Source organism: Taudactylus pleione, unplaced genomic scaffold, assembly GCF_031769625.1.
Source record: "Taudactylus pleione unplaced genomic scaffold, aTauple2 ptg000848l, whole genome shotgun sequence".
Lineage (NCBI taxonomy): Eukaryota > Metazoa > Chordata > Amphibia > Anura > Myobatrachidae > Taudactylus > Taudactylus pleione.
The window spans coordinates 864,743-889,626 of record NW_028285250.1 but is presented as its reverse complement, the minus strand read 5'-3'; the positions used below and the strand labels follow the sequence as shown (position 1 = coordinate 889,626).

Genomic DNA, 24,884 nt, shown 5'->3' with positions numbered 1-24,884 from the left:
TTGAATAAAAAGTGTAGGAGTAGATGGAGATGTATAGCTTGTAATATGGATATACTGCATGATGTCTATAGTGATCCCAATAGTTGTAAGTCACATAATGCAGCTATGAATCACTGTGTCCAGTCCATATATACACTCTTATTTCACATTCAGGCATGTTGAGGTTTCTCACCCGGTGAAAGTACACACTTTTCTTCCACTTCAGCAGCACTGCTCACTGCGTTGTTCCCCAAAGCTCTGTCGCACAGCACCGCTTTGTCCGTGCACATTCCACGCTGCACTGTGGGCTCTGCAAATATTAGAGATCACTGCTCCTTTCTTGGGGTTGAAGGTTTATCCTTCTGAGAAAACTTGGATAGAGAATTGTATTACGGACTTGTCGGGTACACGTCTTTTCACCCTTTATGCATTATTAGAACCAGCACACCCCTTGTTATCAGCAAAGCACCTGACCACCATTCTATGGAGAACTAGCTTTGCCATTCAACCCCAAGAAAGGAGCAGTGATCTCTAATCTGTGCAGAGTAGCAAAATGTAGATCCAGGATTCATTGCCACTGATGATCTCCCAGCAACCGCCAAATCTGGCCCCTATTTTGTGGTACCAAGTCATCCCAGTATCCTTCTGCTCACTAGCCAGCTGATTGTGTACTCAGCATGCAGAAACCTTGCTCAGGACAAACATTTCATGGAATACGATGAATCCCAATGAGATGCCCTTCTCTTCTCTAATTGGGCAAGTCACGCTGGCGTCCACCTCAACTATGGCCTGCAGGGCAGCAATGTTATCCTCTGATGGCGGGGACAGGTCTGCTGCAGGACTCATCTTCCGGGGACAATCTCCTGGGCCAAATTTCTGCAAACCACAGTGGTTCAGGACGGTGTTTCCTCCACCCAAAAGCAGCTCACAGTTGGTCAAAACTGTTGCCGACCAGTCTTGTAGTCTTAGAAGATCATGGCTCTCCTGTGGCCTCTTCAGCTCCATAATAAATGTTTGAAGGAACGGAACAAGCGGACTTCTTCAGTGTGCAGTGCTGCTCTCTGGCCTGAACTTCCACAAGAACTTTAGTCAGAGATTATACATCACAACCAGTCAGATTGTGTCTACTCTACCACTGCATTGCACATCCAGAAACATAACCGCACACCCCTCGTATTGAAATGTAATAAACTCAGAGAATTGAAAGCCAAACCTCATACTGTGTACAAACCAGTGCAATCTTAAATTTTTTTCTCTCTCTCAAATCCACCAAGAGGGATAGTGGTAGTAGTGTATAGAATAGTTTGTGGACAACTACGTAGCCATAGGCCTGATTCAGAGGTGGACACAAGGGCAGTGTTTGCGAAGTTGAGGGATTTGCAATTGTACATGCGCGAAAAGTCCTGAAAACTCCTACAGCACATGCGTTCGAGCAGGGGTGGACAATTAAAGGCCCTCCAGCTGTTGAACTACAAATCCCAGCATGCTTTGCAATAGTTTTAGCTTTGCCACATAGCAAAACTGTGGCAGGGCATACTGGGATGTGTAGCCCTACAACAGATTGGGGGGGGGCGCTTATTGCCCAGCCCTACGTTAGAGTGTATGCAGAAACCTGGCTATGCAACAAGTTGCTGGCACTAAAATTGCTGAGCTAAAACCAGGGTCTTTGCTGGGTGGTGGCCTGCAGTAAACGAAAAAAAGCCAGTGTCATGGGAGTGTCACAGGCGAGGCCGTGAAACGCTCATGCATTCCCAAATGCTGAGCCACAGAGGCCAGATTCATACCAATTTCAGGAGACACTGCGTCTAAGCAAGGGTTGATGGTGCACAAGATGGTGGACTGTTCAGAACCACTGCTGGTGTTGTACTGTCCACTGTTACTAAAAGTGGTAGTCTCTAGGCATTGCAAGCTAGTACACAAGAGGAAAGCTGAAGCTAGCATTTACATATCGCCACGGCGACTGCACAAAAAGCTGCGATAGTGTTCACCTCTGAATGTCTTCTTAGAGAATCCTCTAACACATGGAAGTTTCCCCTTGAAGCACTCTGTGCAAGGGCTAATTATGGTCTTCGATTAAGGTTATACTTGTGACTGGACACGGTTGCTGGCCTCAGTAACTGCAGGCCATGTATAAGACCAGGCACTAGCTGACAGGAAATTGTACAACCGAACAAAGTACCACTCTCACTGAAACAGATACATACAGTGGTTGTTGAGCACTATCACTAGCTAAACCCAAAGCCCTAATGCTGTTCAGTTCCAGGTTAAACCCTTAAAAATGGCTCTTAATTTAAAAAAAAAAAAAAAAAAAAAAACTTTGACACTCTCTTACATTAAGGGGGCATACACAGCTGGGAGCACGATTTGTGGTAAAAATATCCATGTTACATCGCAGCCATTTTTCATTAGCGAGGGTAAGTGCCCTCCCTATCTCCATGCTGTCCAATAAAAAAAAAAAAAAAAAAAGTTGGGAGGTAATTTTAACACAAATAACCTGCAGGGAAAAAGGAAAAAAAAAAAGTAACAAGTACATTACAAAAAATATATATTTGGGACAGAAACCCTACTGTAACCTAAGAATAATATTTTAATATTTAAAAAAATGCTGGAAATTGCTGACACTTAAGATCACAAAACTAAAATAAAAAAACAAACTTGTTTAATTACAAAAGAAAGATAAAACGCAAAAGTGTGATGGGGGAAATTTTAGGCCAATTTTAAAAATAAAAAGCAATTATTTTTCATTTAAACAGCGTAATTAAATTTGGGGTGCATACATTGACAAAAATAGATTGAGGCAATTGTAACCAATAATGACATGTAATTATTGGACTAATTAAGCCAAATTGCCTAATTAGTCACTGTGGAGGGCAAAAGAGGTTCTGAAGCAAGCCCTAACATTTAGGGATATTTAAAAACTTTACAAGTTGTGCAAAGTTAACCTACCTCATGCCAAAAGGAAAAAATAATTGCGGAGCAAGGTATTTAGAAAAAATTGCAGCCAATTGAATATGCCACTAAGTATTTTGTGCCCTTTAGATATGAAAGTACAAGTAAGACTTCCTTCTGGCTTTGTATACAGTAAAACATATAGGCTCAATCCATGAAACTGTTGTACCAGTTGCAAAGCCAAAAAACATTGTTTATAAATCTGAAGTGGTCATTACAGCAAAGTAAAATTTGTAAATTATTAAATTTTATGAAATTAGCCTGAAAAATAAAAAAATAAAGTTTAAAACACAAATTTTGGGAGGTGATTTGGGAGTGCTCAAATGTGACATATGTAACGTGTACAAAGCATATATTCTGTTATTTCTCATTCCTGAATGTACAAGTGAAAGAAAAATTAGAGTTTTTCTTTTTACATACAGGTAATTACTAAACATAGGTGGTGACCAAACCCAGTAAAGAATCTGGTCTATACTTCTAAAACAGTGGGGAAATTAAAGCGTAGAGCAATCAAACTACCTTTAATGGGCAGCAGTGATATACGCCAGTGTTCTAAAGGAGGCAGAAACTGAACAAAAGCAAATGAATTATCTTCCACTCCCTATTATGAAGGTCATGATAATAAATTATGCAGTAGAACATATTAAAACAAATGCAACACACAAATTAGTGATTTCCAGTGGGATTTTATTAGGACGAAAAGAAAAAAAACAAAACACAACTCTGATGGTACCATTTCTCTCATACATATTTCTGACTGATTTAACAATCACCATCAACGACTTGGAAAAATAAAAATTCCCACTGGGCCATTTTCTTGATTTCATATGAAGTTCAAGATGAAAGCAGCTTAGTTGCCCAACTATCACAATCATATTCACTTCCACTGCACAAACTCCGTGACTTGCAGCTAAGCTGTTACCTACATTGGCGTGTAGGTCGGAAAATGGCATCATTAACCTTTTAGTGCATATGTCTCAAGGACAGCAGCATTATAAGGTTACATTGCTGAGATCAGGGTAGTCAAACACGTTTGTCTGCCAACAGACACTGCACTGCTTTGCATTATGGTAATCGTTTGACATCCGAACAGTTATTACCCCCCTATCCCCACCCACCATTTCAAGGGTACAAACTAAAGTTGTACCCACCCCTCTTGGCTTATTTAGATCTGACATAAAACATAAAAGGAATAACTTAATTTGTTTTTTCTAGAAATAAACCTAATGTAGGAAACTGCATCCCACTGCTTCCTGTGGGAAAAGAAGAAAAGGTACTCCTCCATGAAATAAAAAATAAACTAGAGTATTGTATCCAGCACAGTTTCACTTATTTACCTGGGCAAACTGCAGTCTTTATCAAGGAACAAAAATATACCTTTCATTTTTAGAGATCACTTATGTAATTGATCCCAGTATGTTTAACGTCAGATCCTAACCCTACCCAACCCCTTAAAAGAACAAAGCAGAATGAGATGTTGAACCTGTTCAGTGCCAGAGATGCCACCAACTCCTAATTCTTTGACACCAAACAGTAATACCGTATATATATTTGTATGTTTTGCAAAGCAGGTCACCAATTTTTAAATTCGTGCAAATGAAAAGATGCTCCCATCTCATTCTTAAAAATTAAAAGTGTAAACTTATTTCCTTGCTCCCAAACCCAATTTGGAGATAAACCAGAATTAGTTATGTGAAATATTCAGGATGTACTGGGAGCATTCCAAAATAATTTTTATTTGGGAAGCTCCGCTGGCCGCTCTGGAGTCATGCTGCCATTTCACAGTCATCCACTTGCAGTCATGGTGTGATAACTTACAAAGCAGATTTGTATCTGAAATGGTCACCAGCATTTGGAAGGCTGCTACTCAAAACGGACTAGGCATCTTGTGCATAAGGGACAAAAATATTAAATTTGTGTATTTTAGAGCATCTTTCAGTTTTGCATTTATGATCATCTGTAAAATACCTTCACAGCACCTAAACAAAGGCAGCCTCTTCTAAATGGCTGCCAAGATATTTCCACAGTCCTCAATAGGTGAAACCCTTGTGTGCAAACAGAGGAGCATAGAGAGCAGAACCTCCATTATATAGGGTCTTAATTTATACAAGGGTTAGGGGGGGAAAAAATAAAATAAAAAATGTATTCATACAAGGATCATGGATTTAGCACCAGCATAGCACTGCCATTCAGAGTTGAAATGGCACATAATTGCACAATGACAGGTGCAATTTGGATAGAACTGGGCAAGAGGAAGTAGTTTATTGCACCATGATCCAAACAAAAAGAATATATTTAAGAGCAAAACCTTCAGTAGCAGAGCAATCGAGCAGTTCTCAGTTAAATAGAATTATTAAATACACCCCATTAACGAAAATAAAAAAAAATTAAAAAAAGTTGCCAATTGTGCTCTTGCATTACTGAAGTTTCAGGTTTTGTGAATGTCTTACACAACAGCTGTACATACAAGCCTGTGCGTCAACGTGCACCTGGACGTGCAGTAATAAAGGCCAGATTCCATTCCAGCACAAACTCCAATCAAGAAAGAGGGATACACTTATGGTAAACTGAGGCATAATGTGCAATTTCTATGTAATACTGCACGCTCCAGGTGACTTTAGTTGTAGGGACAATTAAACTAAACGAACAAGTGATGGCTCCTCACTCATTTTGCCTGTAGATAAGGCCAAGCATCTAGCATACTGGGAGAGGGTCAGTTCAAAACAACACTTGCAGAAACTGAGGCATTTCCATTAATGGGTGATTGTACAACATTCTAGCTTTAGTGACTGAAGCGCTTGGCCAACCCACCTATCTTTTGTTTCTCTAAAACTTATTTAAAGTCAAGGTCTAATGAAGTTATTGGGCTGAGAGTCACTTCATATGACCAAGGGGTGAAAAAAAATAAAAATAAAATAAAAATGTAGTTCTTTACCACCCCCTTTTTAGATAGCCGTTCTGTATAATGTTGCCACAATCTGAACCTCTCTCAGCTTTAGCTGCGGTCCTAACCACACAGAAACCTTCAGCAAACCATCATTAAAGAAACTAAAAACAAAATATCCCCTTTTCCCACCCCCCAAACAAAAATATTTACATTTTTTTTGTACAAGTATACACATCAAATTCCTTAGATTTAACCCCATTACCCCTCATGCAAGGGACACTTTTGTAAGAGGGGGCATGGCTTTGGAATACATCTGAAAAAATGTTGCTGAAAGTTGGATATAAAAAAACAAAAAAAAAAAAAAAAAAAACACATTTTAGTGTTTATCTGGGAACAAGTATTACTCAAAACCAGCAACTGCCACCTAGATGGGGAGATTTCGAAGTTTAAAATTAAAAAAAAAAAAAAAAAAAAACACAACTCTGGAACTTGCACTTAAGCCTCCCAAATGGGTTTCTGACACTGGCTTATTTCTTTTGCTTCTGTAATTACAGGTATACATATTTACAAACTATGGGAACCCCTGAAGTTGCAATCATTTGCATTCCAGATGAAAACAATAAGGGGAATAATGTACATATGGAAGAGTTTCACAGCTAGCGGCTTTGATCTAAAAGCACCAGCTTTAGTGACTTGCAGATTTACATGTGGTTAAAAAAAAAAAAAATGAAGCAAGGGTGTGAATCTATTTGTTTCTCATCTTATAAGGGCTGCAGTGGAGAGAATCTTGAATGGTCTTGTAGCATAAGGCACTTCGCACAAGTAAAATAGTCTGCTTTATGGAAAAAAAAAAAAATAATTAAATAAAAATCACATATCATTAAGACATGAACTCCAAACTGCCACAAGTGGATGCACAGGAATAATGATATAAGCTAGTATTGAACTGCTTGCAACTTTCTAATAGAAGGGACAGCCATATACAGTATTACACTGTTGGCTCAGTTGCAGATAAAATTCTTTAGAAACTAAGGCCCAATAGTTCAAGGGTCCTCAAGAAAGTTAGTTAGAGGGCTCCAGTATGCTTGCTGCCTTCTCCCATGGGAATAAAATGTGAGAAAGCAATTAAGTGCAACTACATTAAATCCTGTGACTGCACAGGGAATACAGCTGGGGTTCAGTAATGAAGTATTTGGGGTGTGGGACACAGGGGACAGGAAGGGGGGGGGGGGGGGGAATTGGGAGGGAGGCAAAAAAATGTACACATCCTTAGGCTTATGCTGGTCAGGGTTCCAGAAGGCAGAACATATAAAATGAAGGGAGCCAGGCAAGTAGGGGGAGAAATCCTCATCAAGGAAAATTATGCATGGTCAGGATCTTATCTTCTGGGGGTCAGTGAAACCTGAAAGAGAAAGTAATCATGTCAAATTACAACTCAAAGCATTTTATTATGGCATCAGTCTTGTAATAAAGCAGGAAAGTAGACAATAAAAAAAAATGATATGAAGCAAGATACTGACATGCAGCTTAATGCTTCTCTCCGGTTTCGCTGTGATACTCTGCCACGTATAAGCTTTTGTCAATGCTGCTGGGTATGGGCTTGATCTCTGTTCCCAGCTGCTCTTCAATACTCTTAAGGTTAAATCTGTCGTCATAAGTGATCAAGTTTATGGCAAGGCCAAGGTGGCCAAAGCGACCTGTTAACATAGGAAGAAATTTTTTTTTTTTTTTTTTAGAAAGTCAGTTAAGAAAGTTATTCTAATACTACAACACGCAGAAAGCCAGCATTTCACATGACAACCTAGGTTTGTGGCCTGCGACCCAAAATCCAAGCCTGCAAAGGCTCCATGTAGCACAACAGATGGGTAAATGCAAGTTTGCTGTGGAAAACTAGAGACTAGCACTTTGGGAGGTTTACCTGATCTGCCTATACGATGTAGATAGGTCTCTGCCAGCTTTGGAAAGTCAAAGTTTATCACCACATTCACAGCTTGGATATCAATACCACGGGTAAACAAATCTAGAGGGGTGCAAAAAAAAGGACAAAATAAAATAAAAATATCAGTTTGAAAAAACAAAAAATAAAACCGGATGCAGGAGAGGAGTCTTACCAGTGCAAACAAGGTTACGGCACAAGCCATTTCTGAAATCATGGAACACTCTATTCCTGTGCTCCTGTGGGGAAAAAAGAAATAAATAGGTACATCTTGTTTTAGCCACTTCCAGATTGAAGTGTGTGAAACACATTGCTTCCGATTATTTGGTCACTGCTTTTGAAATATGGCATTTGGTACATAAATCCACATTCAGGAGGCGATTAAATGGTTTTAGGCGCCACAATAATTAATGGGTGCCCAATGTAGCAATTCAATTGTTTAGGGCGCCCATTAATTATCGCGCCAGACAGCTGTTTAGCCATGTATAGCAGCTAAACCCATCTAACGTTCTGATTAGGGCGCCAAAAAGATGGGACTTTTCACACATTTCTTCTCGCCACATCAGGAGGGAGGGGGAGGGGGAGGGGTGAAGAGCAGAAATGCTGGTGTTCGTGCACAAAGCAACAATTGAATTGCTCCATCTGGCACCCAACACTGATAGGCGACGGCGCTAACAATAGAATCACCCCCTAAGTCTTAATACTATTGTGCATCTCTATTGAATAAAACTGACACTTATTGGTATTTCAGTTGGTAAAGTTTGTCAATCTATCCAGCCCTGAACCCTCAACAAGAATTTACTTTCAGGCAAAGCTGATACTTTGTTTCAATACTAAAGCTGCACACACACACACGATTTTGTTACCAATGATTTTATGAACGATTTTCTGTCATTTTTTAAAGTGTAATGAACGATTTTTTTGAACTACAAACGATTCTTGCATATTCCCTTAATGAAAATCCTTGAGTTGACAAGTCTTGACTGAACTACAAACGTGAACGCGCATGAACGATAATCGTTCAACTCAGAAAGTGAATGATTTTTTCCAATGATTATCGATAAATACAGTTGAACGATAATCGTTCAAAAAATTGTTGTGTATGCAGCTTTAGGCTGAGCTCAGCATTAATACTGCGTTCAGGGAACAGAGATTTACAATTACTTAGGGATCAGACATTTGCATGGGCTCAAAGTAACACTTTAGTCTGTACATCTTCATGCCAAACTCCAGCACAGAAGATTTTCCTTGGGGGTAGAAACTGTACAGATTTACACAAGCATATTCCCTGCCCTTTATTGAAAAACTGCAAACAGCATTTAGGGCAAGTAGATAAAGGGTTTCATAGTAGGCAACATTCTTCTTGCATTGCAAGCACTAATAAAACATACTATGTAGGGCTGTTCTCGCTGTGTTTTCTGTCAGCCAGAACTACTAAACAGGTTATCATAGTTTCAGCAAAAACCCTTGTGACACCAGCCAAGTGATTTGCCCATAGTTTGAAGTTCGACTGTGAATTAGGTGCAATATCACAAGTGTCCATTTGCAGGAATACCATTGTCAGCTCTCCAGGACTGTTAACCAGCCCACTCTCTACTAACCTGTCTCATCTTTGCATGGATATAGAAGCAGGAATAACCCAATTGAGAGATTTTCTTGGCCAACAATTCCACCCGCTGAGAGGAGTTGCAGAAGATTATTGACTGGTTTATCTGAAGCTAGGAAAGAAGAAAAAAAAAAAGAAAAAAAAGAAAATTACAACTCTTCAGCCAAGAAGATATATTCCATGCTAAAACATCTATTAAACGCTAAAGAAAGTGGTCTGTCCCATCTCACTGGGAAAGCTAAGTGTATCAATTGGTAGTGTAGGCCGCTTTAAGGGGAAAAGAGGGATCTCCAAAACCTCTGAGAATCCAACTGTAAAGGTTCCTTTTGACACAGGTTCTACCAATTGCAGAGTCAATACCACCAATTTGAAATAAGCTTCTAGGTTATTGAAAATTCATCTCAAATGGAGATGTATAAATTTCATCTCAAACAATGGATAAACCATTAAATTGTGGCAAGTGGAAGGAATTTGTACGTCCCTTGAGCGCATTTCACAGGTACACTGCCCACTTCCTCAGACTGGTTATGCTAGTATATTTTTAAAAAAAGTTAATTTAATATTGATAATACAATATTTCAAGTTGCATCCTCCTGCATTGCAGACCAAAGGCTAAATGAGACTCACTTAGTATTTGACCTGCAAAACAGGACAAGACAATGCTGGCACTCGGATTATAAGGTGCAAAATATTGATCACATCACCAAAATTAACATTAACAATTAACCATCTAAGAAATACTGGCATAAACAGACTGAGGAAGTGGGCAGCGTAACCGTGACACGCACTAGTGGTAAGTGGAAGGAATAGGCATAAACGAGTTTCACAGGTTACCCTGCCTGCTTCCTCCAAGATTGTAAAAAGCCATTCTATACCATGTAATCCAAATGATCACTACTTAAATTAGCATTTGTAATCTGTTTAATAAAGCAAATCTGTCATGTATACAATCTCCTAACACTGGATTTCAGTGGAGACACTGTGCAAGATACACCAAAATCTAATAGATTACTTTACTGTAAAGGCGCATATCCACTACATGAGTAATGAACAACTGTACGACGACAGTTATCGTTCATTATTCTGTGCAGTGGATAATGTGCCCACACTGAACGATAAGTCGTTCAGTGCAGGCACCCTCCCTCATCCCCGAACATGCACAACCTGGCGATATCGGCGGGTTGGGCAGTATGTTCAGGCGATGACATGCAGACGACCAGCGGGAACGCGCATCGCTGGTCATTGCCGGCATATTGACTGCACGATTCAAACATAACGTAATCGCTCAATCGTCCATTTATATCGTGTAGTGAATATGCGCCTTAACACATTGTAAAGGTATGGGTACTGCACAGTATTTGAATGAAATACTGAAGAGCTGCTTAATCAGAAGTTGCTCACTGCAATTTACAGTAATTGAGAAAGATCAAATCGCACCTAGGGGCCTATCTAACATTTTTAGTAAAATAAAGTGAAGACTTTTTTACACTAGTCACATTTTATTATCGCATACATTTACTAAAGGGCAATTGCAAAATTCTACTCCAAAAAGTAAGCAGATCGCATTTCTCATAACTAATGGGGAATGTGATCTGCCCAGATATACTAAAAACAAAATGAGCGTTACCCAGGGTTTCCCCCGGTTCCCAGACTACTGCTCTGGGAGGAGGGAATTTGTCAGTCGCGCTAGCAGATGGCTGTGCATGCGCAGACAGAGTCCCTAAGGCTGCGGAGGGGATTCGCAATGACAGAGCTTTATCGTAAGCTCTGTCCCTGCAAGGGAGTTTTGATAAATCCGTGATTTCCTAAGTTCGCAATGCAAATTTAGTCGAAAATATCACACAACTGCATTTTGAATGCGGATTGTAGTAAATAGAGCCCCTAGTCATTGAAGCACTACAAGCAACTTATGCTACTGTAAATTTTTTCCATCGCATTTACATGTACAGTACCAGTCAAAAGTTTGGACACCTTCTCATTCAATGGTTTTTGTTTATTTTAATTATTTTCAACATAATACTAAAGACATCAAAACTATGAAAACACATGGAATTATGTTGTAAACAAAAAAAAAAAAAAAAAAGTTAAACAAATCAAAATGTTTTATATTTTAGATTCCTCAAAGTAGCCCCCTTTGCTTGGATGACAGCTTTACACACTCTTGGCATTCTCTCAATCAGTTTCATGAGGTAGTCTCCTGGAATGGTTTTCCAACAGTCTTGAAGGAATTCCCAGAGGTGCTGAGCACTTGTTGGCTGCTTTTCCTTCACTCTGCGGTCCAACTCATCCGAAACCAGCTCAATTGGGTTTAGGTCGGGTGATTGTGGAGGCCAGGTCAACTGACGCAGCACTCCATCACTTTTCTTCTTGGTCAAGTAGCCCTTACATAGCCTGGAGGTGTGTTTGGGGTCATTGTCTTGTTGAAAAACAAATGATGGTCCCAGTAAGTGCAAACCAGATGGGATGGCATGGCGCTGCTGAATGCTGTGGTAGCCATGCTGGTTAAGTGTGCCTTGAATTTTTAATAAATCACCAACAGTGTCACCAGCAAAGCACCCCCACACCTCCTCCATGCTTCACAGTGGGAACCACACATGCAGAAACCATCCGCTCACAAAGACACGGCGGTTGGAACTAAAGCTCTCATTTGTACTCATCAGACCAAAGTACAGATTTCCACTGGTCTAATGTCCATTCCTTGTGTTTCTTGGACCAAACAATTCTTTTTGTTGTTCCTCCTCAGTAGTGGCTTCCTCGCAGCAATAAGACCATGAAGGCCTAATTCACGCAGTCTCCTCTTTACAGTTGATGTTGAGATTTGTCTGCTACTTGAACTCTGTGAAGAATTTATGTGGTCTCTAATATGAAGTGCTGTTAAGTAGCGGTTTCTGAGGCTGGTAACTAATGAACTTTCTCTGCAGCAGAGGTAACTTTTGGTCTTCCTTTCCTGGGGCGGTCCTCATGAAAGCCAGTTTCATCATAGCGTTAGAGGGTTTTTGCAACTGCACTTGATACATTCAAAGTTCTTGAAATTTTCCATATCGACTGACCTTCATGTCTTAAAGTAATGAATTGTCGTTCTCTTTACTGAGTTGAGTGGTTGGTGCCATAATATGGATTACAACAGTAGTGAAATAGTGGTGTCCACTGTGTACTAACCCTACCTCTGCACAACACAACTGATTGTCTCAAACACATTAAGGCGGCAAGTAATTCCACAGATTGACTTGACAAGGCACACCTGTTAATTCAAAACCATTCCAGGAGACCTCATGAAGCTGACAGAGAATGCCAAGAGTGTGTAAAGCTGTCACCCAAGCAAAAAGGGGGCTACTTTGAGGAGTCAAAAATATAAAATATTTTGATTTGTTTAACACTTTGTTTACAACATAATTCCATATGTGTGTTTTCATAGTTTTGATGTCTTCAGTATTAATATACTATGTTGAAAATTATTAAAATAAACAAAAACCATTGAATGAGAAGGTGTGTCTAAACTTTTTACTGGTACTGTACATTAACATAAGCAAACTAAATTCACCATTCTCTTCATAAGTACAACATATTGCTTTTCTATAGTCATGAAGTACGGTATAATCCATAACACACATCGCCTTACTGATCTCACCCATTAAAGATATGTGATAGCAAGTACCAGTCCACCAGTTGGAGAATTTACTGGCTTTATTAGTTTCAAGAGTCAACATTCCCCAGTTTGGGATGGGCCCTGATAACGCAGCAATGTGCCCATTTTACATTAACCGGTCAATGAGATGATTTTTTTCTTTTATTAAAAAATAAAAAATATTTAAAAAAAAAAGCAACTGATACATTAGCTAAATACACATTAAGACACTATACTTCGAAACAAATTCTGAAACGGACGAGAAACAAAAATGCTTTAGGTTGTCAGTTTGATATGGGCAACCAACCCACTACGGCTGCCAGGTTATACTGCAGTTTTAATTCAATGTTGTTTAAGAGCCTATGAGACAAAGTCAACAGCCTGCAAAAGCCACTGAAGCAGCTAACAGGAAGCATTTTCAAGTTACCTTTCAAAATGCTTCTGAACACACATTCACACTTTCCCTTGCAGCACTAATACGCAAATTGCAAAGCCTCGAAGAAGTTATCAGGTAGCAACTAAGTGAAATTGCAGAATGTGTGACTACAGGAAGTTATCTGCAGTGATACTTACCCTTGAAAACAGCGTGTTTAGGCAATGAACTTTTTGCCTCTCAGTTACATAGGCATAATATTGCGTTACTCCCTTCAGTGTAAGCTCCTCCATCAAGTTAATTTCATATGGTTTTTGCAAGTGAGAGGACTACAATGAGAAGGGAAGACAAGTGAGTTTAGCAATTTATTTTTAAGTTTGCACAATTCTTATTGTTCCAAAATCAAGAGATGTGTAAGCAAAACCCCTAAACTTTTTAACCACCACATACTGGAAAGCCCAGTATAGTATCAATTCTATTTCCCTAAGCAACTCTAGGCTCAAGCTGGGTACACGACTGGTAAGTGCATATACACTTACCAATCGTTCGGGCGCCGATCGGTAAGTGAATAGCTATTTGAATAGATCTGCCGAAATCATAATGAATGACCTCTGCTGCAGACATATCGGGTGGTAGGCTATACAGCCAGGCTGGATGAAACTAATAAATAGAGATATATAATAGATAGATAGCTATATATATCTATAATAATCGTCTGCTGTGCTGCAAGGGCGATCAGATATGTCTGATAGACGTCATTCACAGACGTATCTGGTAGACAAACCAGCCGATGCACTACAGATCAATGGAACAAGCAATATATCCGATAGTGTATACCAGCTTAAAATGACCAAGTAGATCTTAAAGATGGGCCTATGGCTTCAGAGAACTGGTGGTATTTCAGTATTTGTTGCAGTCTGATATCTGTCATGTTGACTGCAAGCTCTGAGGGCCAAGGTTTTCAAGAAGTTTTGCCTGCAAGTTTAGTTTATATTGCAGGTGAGTGATTGTGAAATGTCTAAGGGAAAATAAAAACTAAGGAACAAAACCCTCTAATAAAGTGCTTGCAAAGTATTTTATTATTAGGTTACAACATTCCTGCACCAGACCAGAAACAAACAAAAAAAAAAATCTTACCATAAACTTCTGTACACTAAGTGGAAAAGTGGCTGAATAAAGGAGAATCTGACGGTTTTTAGGTAGCGTAATAATTATATCCTCCATTATCTGCACAAAATCTTGAGACAGCAGTTTATCCGCCTGCAAATATAGTAAAGAGATTATTTTATTTAGCAGTTATCAGATGTGGCAAAAACACAGAAAAAAAGCGTTCTGATTGAAACTGATAAGCTAAACCTGCAAAGAAGCAGTTTCAGTATTACTACTACTGAATACTGGCAAAGACGTTGCCACAGAGCTGCAAAGAAACATGTTCAATAAGGTTTTATTTACACATACTTCCACTGTTCATACACCACTTTCAGGTCAGTCTGTTCAGCGATCACAATACCCATATCACCCATGCTTAAAGGGCTACTGAAGCACGCACTCGATAGCTGAGGCATGTAACAGGCTTCCTTGAAGTGGCTAGGAGCAATTATAAAGGTAGTCATTTGTTACAGCATATTGATTCTGTCAGTCACCTGGGTTCCATAGTCACTTCACTGGATGACCTTTATAGATAAAGCAGCTAAAGGCTTTAATGTTGTCTATCCTATGCAAGCAACTTAATCATATTTGCAGTGATGCATCGAACGCAGGAACATTTACATATTCTTGCAATTAGTTGGATGAACATAACTAAACAAGATTACAACAGAAAGCTCAATAAGCCTCAAATGAAATCACGGTAAGATGTTCAAACAAGTCCAGAGCTCACGCTAAACCTTGTTTAATTAAGCAGCGTAAACGCTTGACAGAAACTGGTTTACTAGCAACTGCTCAAAAGTTATTCCATAATAATAATAATTTAAAAAAAAGTTGCATTAATTGTACACAAGGAGCAAGTCTTCTGCAAGCTTTAAGCATTTCAGAGAACACAATGAGCAAATGTTCATATTTCTGTGCACAGAGCCAATCTGGACTCCAGCCAGTATAGAATTTAACATTCCTGAAGCTTTTACATGTTTGATGATGTCACTGTGCCATTTACTAAGCACCATGTCCAAATACAGGCCAGGCCGGGCAATAGTCAAACAAAAACACAAAAGCACTGGATTTTATAGTCTGGAACAATAATGATTCAGGTACTTGCATATATCCTTCTATACGCCCTCAAACCTTTAACTCTGTTAAGGAGTAAATGTCCATTATTTTCTGACTACTCCTGAGACGGCACTTCCTGCAAGGAGTTTCTTTAGCTTCATCAGTGACCACTACTTTATAGATGGCTCTTATTAGATTATCTATTAAACCCAGGCTGAAATCAGACTGAGGCTGGAACTGAGCCTTAAGACAAGTCAGAAGCATTAGACTCCCTACCTGACTCACATTGCTCAGTGTTAATAACGAAAGACAGTGACCTTTCGGATTTGAAATGAAAACCAGACAAAATCAGTGTGAATGTGGACTCTGAACTTCAGCACCCAACTTGCCACTGGAATCAACTGCCACAGTCTAAAACATTGGGGCAGATGTATTAAGCTCTGGGAAGTGATAAAGTGGAGAGGGATAAACGACCAACAGGCTCTTAAACTCATTTTTCAAACACAGTCTGTAACATGACAGTTAGGAGCTGAGTGGTTGGTTGTTTATCACTCTCCACTTTATCACTTTCCAGGGAAATCGTACTCAAGAGAATGCAAGTTCTAAGGGATGGTACTGCTCATAATAACATCGGATCCACCACCTATCCTCCTGGTTACCACTCCCTAGGGTACACACACCAGAGCTTAAGAAACATGCATCTCTGGGTGTTGGGTGGATTAATTTAACTGTAGTAGCATTTATTTAATTATTTATTTTTATTTTTTTTTTTAGAAAGGGCAAATCTACAAAATCCAAGAGATTTAACAAGTTGCTGTAAAAGCTGGCAAGACTGAATTTAAATCATAAGGAGCTACTGGAGGGCTGTACAGAGGTTGCAAAATAAGTGCACTTCCAGCAAAATAGCCACCTTCTTGTGAAAAACCAGCGTTCAATAAAAAAAAAAAAAAAGCAAGGACGTCAACTGACATATAGAGGTTTCTTCCTGGTTGTAGTCTTCAGCATGTTCCTTAAACTGGGGGGGGCATACATTTATCGCTGCCGCAGCTCCCACCTAAAGTGACCGCGAACAAATTCAGTTGTGTGTGTCAATGGGTGAGGAGGCAAGCAGAAGTCCGCTCAAAGTCAACCTTTTGGGAGTCCAAACCGATTTATGAGGCCAACAGTGGTGTATCTGGGTAATGGGCGCCCGCGGCCCTCATGCCCATCAGTAAATCACTTGAATATCACCCATCCGGCGCCCAACAACTGAAAGGATCCATCTAGCTTCTGGAACATCATATTTGAACAGAACTTTGTTCCCTTCAGTTTTCAAGCACTGGATATAAACAAACCCAAGATGGAAAAACAGGATTTTGGTACTCACCGTTGAGTCTGTCTCTGATTCCACAGAGGACATTGGAGTCAAGACTGTGTGGCATAGACTGGTGCAGAATGGAGCAGGAACTTTAATTTAGAAGGGTGACTGGCTCCTCCCCCTCTATGCACCTCACCTCTTCAGAAAAGAGCAGAGAGCAGATGGAGGGGGGGTACCACTAGAGAAGGAGGAAAAATTAGAACAAGCAGAATACACAGTAACAAACTGCAAGAACACAGCAGTCACACAACATAACAGCAGCGCAGGGAGGACGTCCAGTATCCCCTGTGGAATCAGAGAAACAGATTTAATGGTGAGAACCAAAATTCTGTTTTCTCCTTCATCCACAGAGGACACTAGAGTCAAGACTGTGGGGACATCCCAAAGCCACCCAGATGGGAAAGAGTGCTGCGACACCTGCAAAACTGAACGACCAAACGGAGCATCAGAAGCTGCAAAAGTGCTGAACCGGTAGAACCGAACAAACGTATGAGTCCTCGAACAAGTAGCCGCTTGGCAGAGCTGACAAAAACTCCTCGGGCAGCCGCCCAAGATGACCAGACAGTGCATAGAATGCACCGAAATGGAAGTCAGAGGGGACAGAGATGCTGCTAAATAAGCCTGATGAACAGTCAGTTGTATGCAACGTGTCAGAACCTGTTTAGAAGCAGGCATGCTCGTTTAGCCACTTCATACAGAACAAACAAGGTATTGGACTTGCGCAATGAAGCAGTCTGGTCTAGATACGTAAGGTGCGCACCACATCCAAGGAACGAGAGGAGGTTCCTCTTGCAAAACTGGGACCACTATAGGTTGGTTCAAATGAAAAGAAACCACCTTAGGCAAGAAGGCAGGGCAAGTACAGAGGACTGCCCGATCCACATGAAAAATTAGATAAGGAGAGCGGCATGACAGCGCTCCAAGCTCCGAGACTAGCTGATACCAAGGCCAGCACCAGAACCATCTTCCAAGAAAGATATTTTAAAATCAAGTCTTCAAAAGGTTCAAATATGGAAAACTGAAGAAAAAAAAACAAGTTAAGATCCCAAGGGGCAGTCAGTGAAACAACGCCAATTTGCGTTGAAGAAAAAAAAAAAAAAAAACCTTGAATGATCCCAAGCTAAGGCCTGCATCCAGACCTGACTGAAGGAAACCCAAAAGTTGGCCCAAACGAAAGGACGAGGTATGAAGCCCCTGTCTATCACACCAAGCCACATAGGCCTTCCAAATCCGGTAATAATGGGCCGAGGTCATAGGTTTCCGAGCCCAGATCATAGTAGGGATAACCGCTCGTGGAATACCTTTCCGCTTCAAGATCATAGTTTCAACAGCGATGCCGTCAAACGCAGTCTGTGTAAGTGGGGTAGCGAAAAAGGACCCTGTTGAAGGAGGTCTGGACAAAGAGGCAGCGACCAAGAATCCGTTTCGAGAAGCAGTTTTAGGTCTGAGAACCAAGCCCTGCGAGGCCAGTTCGGAGCCACCAGAATGACCCTGACCTTCTCCCGCTTGATGCGCTTCAGCACTCAAGGTAGAAGGGTATAAGGTGGAAACAGATAAACTGGAACAGCCACGGAGCTGTCAACGAGTCAGTCAATGCCTCCGGTTCCCGGGAGCAATAAAGAGGGAGTTGATAGTTTTTGTTTTGGGCGCCATGAGATCGCTCTGTGGCTTGCCTCAGAGCTGAATTACGTCCTGGAAAACCTGAGGATGAATAGCCCATTCACCTGGTAATCTACTTCCCAGTTGTCAATGCCTGGACTGAATAACGCTGATAGCGCCGCGGCATGACTTCCTGCCCAACAGAGGATGTGGGATACTTCCTTCATGGCTCCCTGGCTTAGAGTTCCTCCCTGTTGATTTAGATGAACTCGAGTGGCCAGCCCCCGCAGAAGAGGGAAGGAGTCTCGAAGGGTGTTGAAAAGTGCCCTGAGTTCCAGAACATTTAAAATCAGAAGGGCCTCCTGACCCAACCAACAGCGCTGGTAATAATGATCCAGAACCACTGCTCCCCAGCCTCTTAGACTGGCGTCCATCATCAGATTAAGCCAGTCCCACAGACCAAAAATGCTTTCCGGCCAGGAGATGGTTGGACTGTAGCCACCAAAGAAAGGAAATCCGCATCTATTGAGACAGTCACACCAAGCAGTACATGTGGACATGAGATCCTGACCATAGGGACAAGAGATCCAGTTGGAAGGTCAGAGTGAAAACAATGGAACTAAGGCCTTGAAAGCCGCTACCATCTTTCCAAGAAGTCTGATACAAAGATGCACGGAGACTCTCAGAGGTTGAAGGACGAGTGACTAATTCCTTGATTGCTGCAGCTTTGTCTTCTGGAAGAAACACCTTCTGAAGAGTGGTGTCCAGAATCATCCCCAGGAATAAGACACTGTGAAGGAACTAACTACGACTTTGTAAAATTGATAATCCAGTCATGTTGAAGCAGGTGGTAAGTGGTAGATACATCCACAAGAAGCAGTTCTGGTGACAGGGCCTTGAGCAGAAGATCGTCCAGATACGGGATTATAGTGATCCCCTGAACAGGAAGTGCCACCATGGTGACCATGACCTTCGTGAACACCCTGGGGACCGAGGAAAGTCAGAACAGAAGAGCCCGAAACTGATAGTAAGCATCCTGAATGGCAAATCTGAGAAACGCTTGATGTGGTTCCCAGATGGGAATGTGTAAGTAAGAGTTTTTGATCTACAAAGACACCAGGAATTCCCCCGGTTCCAGACTTGCTATCACCGAGCGCTGAGATTCCATCTTGAATCTGAAGAACGTTGAGGATTTAATGACTTCGGATTCAGATTAGGTCGAACCGAGGTGTCCGGCTTCAGTACCACGAAAAGATCTGAACAGAGGCAGTGATTCTTCTGGTGTCTTGGTACTGGAACCACCACCTCTGAAGCGAGGAGCCTTGTGATCGGTAATGGAGAAGGGGGTTGCAGCAGGCCAAGTCGGAAGTCCGGTCATGAAGAAACGATGAGGATGGACTGAGAAATCTATATGGTAACCTTGTGAAACTAGATTTCGGACCCAGGCGGTCTGAACAAGTTTGAAGCCACATTTCTTTGAACAGAGGAAAAAAAAACAACTGGTAGCCCGTCATGCCACTGACTTGTTGGCAGGTTTAAGGTCCTGACGGCAAGGGGGGGGGGGGGGGGTGTTGGGGCGACAGCTGCACTTCCTCTACCTCCTGCTCTCCTTATGAAGCCTCGGAACATTGTGAGAACCCGGAAGGAGCGAAAGGAAGTCCCAGAGTAAGACCTTCGTGGTTGCGGGGTCGACAAGGAAGAGGATGGCAGAAAAGTGGATTTGCCTCCTGTGGCCTAAGAGATCCACTTATCCAACTATGGTCCGAAAAGAATATCCCCGGCGAAAGATAAAGCCTCCACCACACTTAGATTCACCATCTGCTTGCCAGGAGCGAAGCCAGAGAGCTCTGTGAGATGCTATTGCTGAAATCCGGGATCCAAGGACGCCTACATCTCTGGAAGCCTCACCAAGATAGATGGCGGATTCTCTAATATGCTCCGATAAGGTAAGGAGTTCTGATCTTGACGTTCCTGAACGCAAACCTCTTGCTAACTCTTCAGCCCATTGTTCAATAGCCTTACTGACACAGGAACCTACCAAGGGCAACGAAGGAGAACCCCCATTACAGTATATATGGATTTTAAAGTAGTTTCCAACTTGCGGTCAACTGGCTCCTTCAATGAAATGACTCCCGGAACTGGGAGGGTAGTTTTTTTGGAGAGACGGGATACCAATGAGTCCACCAGAGCACGAGATTCCCTTAGGGTTCTATTATCTGTATGAAAAGTATAGGATAAAAGACGCTTAGACATCTGGAACTTCTTGTCCGGATGTTTCCAAGCCACCGCCAACTGATCAAGTTCCTTTGAAGTAGGAAATGTGACAGCAGATCTCTGTTTAGCGAAAAGGGATATCTGAGCCGGAGACTCCTCATCTGAAATTTTAAGTACCTGGCGTACCAAAAGAATGACAGCGTCTAGTCCCTTAGGAACCTCTGACTCCTGAGGATCCTCTTCCGGAAGCATCTTCCCGAATCCTGAAGGAGAACGCCCGCTACTGTTAGAAACAGTTGGTCTTCCTCCGACTGCAAGATAGCAGGTACGGCTCTCTTCCTGGCCGGAGGTTGTGGTGGTGGCGCCGCCTGGACCTGTGAACCAGAACCCACCACCTGAACTAAATTGTCCATAGAATGCACTAAGGACTGAGCTCAGGCCGGCTCAGCAATTTCCCGAGAAGTCTCCCTTGCTTTGCGGGACTCTGCGAGTTCCGCAGATAAATCCACCATGACCTCCAGCAAGCATGGACCAAGGAGGAGGGGGTTCCTGGACCTGGGAAGACCCCCCCCTGGGAGTGTGTTGCCCAGGGTTGCATGACTTGCATAAAAGAGCCCCTTCTGAATGAGCCTGTGTGAATTTAGAATTACACATTATCAGGCATTACTTCTGCCTGTCATACTTGTACAGTGACAGATAGTATTTCCTTACACTCAGAAACAAAGAAAGAGTGAAGATAGAGGGGAAATTTGGCATAGCAATAGAGGGAGGAGTCACAACCTCAATAAGGCTCCCAGACAGTACCCCCAATAACTCACTGTTCCCAGTGTAAGACAGGAACAGTGCTGCTGAAATCGTGGAGCTGTCAGAAGGAGCTGCTCTTGTAGCTATGTAATGGCGGCCAGTGAGAGTGTAGGAGCAGTAACGTGCTCTTTTCTCTCAGTCAGGGAGAAGCTCCACCCCCTAAGACAATGGCCGCCCCTACTGAGCTGTGGGGGAGCCGAACTCATTCACATGCAGTCGCAACAAGTCCCCTTCCTATAGCCGCGACTTGTACGACCAGGGCTTCCCCTGCTAGCGGGGAAGGCTGGACTACTTGCCCCGCCATTGCGCGGAAGACCCAGGCCCAGCCGCGACTGGTCCCCTGCTCACTGTTTGTGAGTTATGGTCAGGGATTCGGCGCGCGCCTCAAGAAGCAGCGACAAGTCCCACCGGTAGCTCCAGCGTTGCAGGCACACAGGGGTGAACACTGTCTGAACAGGAAAAAAAAACCCTAACAAGAAAATTATACTCAGTGCCCAGGGACTGGCTCCCTCGAGGAACTTTTTCTAAAACTGTAGAGGTGAGGGGCATAGAGGTGGAGGATCCACTCACACTTCTAAATTCTTAAAGTGCCGGCTAAACTCTGCACCCCACAGTCTTGACTCCAGTGTACCCTGTGGATGAAGGAAAAAGGTATAGTATGAACGGCTTCCCAGAGAGCATGATATCCGATGGCTAGTGGTGACAATATAACTGGGTGGAAAAACGTCAGGATATTTAAAATATATGCCCTTAACCCATCCTTCTGTGGTGGAAGTGAACTACTGAACCTGGAGGAAATGTCTCGCACTTTGCTATTCACAAGAAGCAGAGTATCGCCCTCTGAATGTTAGAACTTTTCCTGCACAGAGACAAAAACCCCACAATGGAGACCTGGATCTTCACGACCAAAAATCTTTAAAGATCTGTCCTGACAACTTTTCCATCTCAATCCAAGGTTAAAATGGGTTAGAAAGGTTCCAGCAAGTATAGCTGTAAGGATGGTCTCGGATTTTCTATTCATGCCATCACTAGGGACCTGCAGGCTTCAGGAACAGTTGTGGTCTTCGGTAAGCATGCTACAGGAACTTCCATCATTGCTGGGGATTCCCAATTTTCTGTATTCTCACTAGGTAGAGGGTAAAGTGTCTGCAACCTGTGTTAGACTTTAAACCTTTGTTCAGGGTTTGCCCACACTACACTATTACTACAACAGAGAAGGGATGGAAATTAACATTTTCTGATGTTTATAGAAGTACTAGCTTCACCCATAATGAAATCACTTCTGCCAACATTTTATATTTGAGGTGTTCTAGTTGTATTGCTTTGCATAGAGGCTCTGTCACAGGAATGGCCTACGTGACCAGAAGTGCCTTCAGCCACCACTCACACCAATGTTAGCAGCCTGTGCACAGGGCATGCGTTATATAGCCTCTTATTCAAGTGAACACTGGCCCAAAGCACCTCTCCCCCACCCGCATGGTGGCACACCTGATGTCAATAAGTTGTTTTGGTTATTGCACAGCTTTAACTTGACAAATCAAGAGGAAACCGTGCAGGTTATTTCTAGGAGTTTCCACTACAAAATGATGCAGTTTTCATGAAAGTCTGTTCGGTAGTTTTAGCGCTAACTTTGAACATATAGACAATTATATTAGATCAGGCACCTTTGACTATGTGTTGTCCTATGTTTAAAGCTTGCCAGAAAGCCACACATCTAAACCTGGTCAGCTTAGTGCACAGGTTCTCACTCGGTCCTCAGGACCCCAAACAGTGCAAATTTTCCAGGTCTCCTCACAAAATCACAGGTGAAATAATTAGCTCCACCTGTGGATCTTTTAAGACGTGTCAGTGAGTAATGAATACACCTGTGCACCTGCTGGGCTATCTGGAAAAAGTTTGCTGTGTGGGGTCCTGAGGACTGAGTTTGAGAACCACTGGCTTAGTGGAATCCTCATTCGTGCACTCCCCCAGGACCAAACCACAGCAGGACCATTGTTCACCAAGATCAATTACACTTGTGCTCCACCCGGCTTTCCTTCATATGCTACCCGGTACTATCCTGCTCCAGGTGTCTGACAGCTAACATCAGTCGCGGCTGCTCTTGCATTACTGTGACAGACTCAGTAATAGAGATCCTCAGGGTGCAGTTTGGATGTTTGGAACAGTGTGCATTGCTGGACACAATTATTTCCGTGTCCAGCAAGCAAGTGGATAAGATCTGCAAGAGTGTTTAAAGCTGCATACACGTAAAGATTTTCTGTCTAACCATCCAACTAGTTGATTGGTTGGGATGAAAATCTGGCAAGGTATAAAAGCAAATGTCAGCAATTTTCTCCCAAATACCAGTAAATAGACAAAAACTGTATGAACAAACATTTAACAAACTTGTCTGACGACCATTTTCATCTGTTTTCTGATATTTAAAAGCAAATTGCTTATCAGTTACTCCCATACGTTACCAGATTTTCATTCCAACCAATCAACTGGTTGGACAGAAATCTTTACGTGTGTACCCAGCTTTAGAATGATATTGGTCTCCAGCCAGATTACACTGCCCCCACGTAGATATTTCTTAATGCCACCGAGCTGGAAATATTTTCTGGGGAGATTACTGAGGACTAAGATCTCTAAAGCAGGCTAACTCTAGAATCCTCTTTAAACAAGCTAATGCACAACTTCCAGGCTTTGCACAAGAGCTGGTGGAGTCCCTACAAAATCTTTACAACCCTTGGACGAGGAGCAGTTTGCTGAGGCTTCAGCATAGCTAGCGAAGAGGACCCTGACTGACCAAACAAAAGGGCCAAAGCTCCCCCCCCCACAAGTTGCTTCAGCCAGTCCAGTGGCACCACATGCAGACACACACAGCATCTGCAAAAGTCTCATCTTGTGCACTTGACTGTTAAACAACTTGAAATATTTTGCACAAAAAAACACCAAAACAGACACAATGGGGACAATTCAATGTGAACTGAATAGCGACGGGAGGGAGATCACGGAGATATTCAATTCAGAGCGCTGTTTAATGATTTGAGAAATCAGACTAAAGTGCCGGCCGCAAGGCTGATTTCCAGCAAAGCACGACGCCAATAACCTCGCGGTCAGCATTTTGGGTCAGAGAATGCCAGTTCTTGTGACTCAACACCCAGGTTAAGTAGCGAGAACCGGCGTTAAGACTTTACTTCCCGTCGAAGAAAACAGCGCTCTAAATTGAATAGCTCCCCGGGAGCTCCCTCCTAGCGCTATTCAATTCATGCTGAACTGAACAGCCCCCAATGACTACCGATTCTGACCCTCCAGACTCTTTAGTAAATTTTACCAAACATAACAGATGATGAATACAGGAAAGTATC

The 24,884-nt window shown here is 42.1% G+C and overlaps 1 protein-coding gene across 1 annotated transcript in view; it reads right to left on the bottom strand.

The window, feature by feature from the left end:
* Positions 1-3,598: 3,598 nt before the first annotated feature.
* DDX6 (DEAD-box helicase 6) overlaps positions 3,599-24,884 on the bottom strand; it is a 39,789-nt gene continuing 18,503 nt past the window's right edge. Inside the window, exons 8-14 of the mRNA XM_088458718.1 lie at positions 14,493-14,615; positions 13,556-13,684; positions 9,353-9,469; positions 7,927-7,990; positions 7,734-7,835; positions 7,336-7,512; positions 3,599-7,217 (exon numbers count right to left, since the gene is read on the bottom strand). Of these exons, the coding sequence (XP_088314844.1) occupies positions 7,343-7,512; positions 7,734-7,835; positions 7,927-7,990; positions 9,353-9,469; positions 13,556-13,684; positions 14,493-14,615 (705 nt within the window). The 3' untranslated portion in view covers positions 3,599-7,217; positions 7,336-7,342. The remainder of the gene's footprint in view (positions 7,218-7,335; positions 7,513-7,733; positions 7,836-7,926; positions 7,991-9,352; positions 9,470-13,555; positions 13,685-14,492; positions 14,616-24,884) is intronic.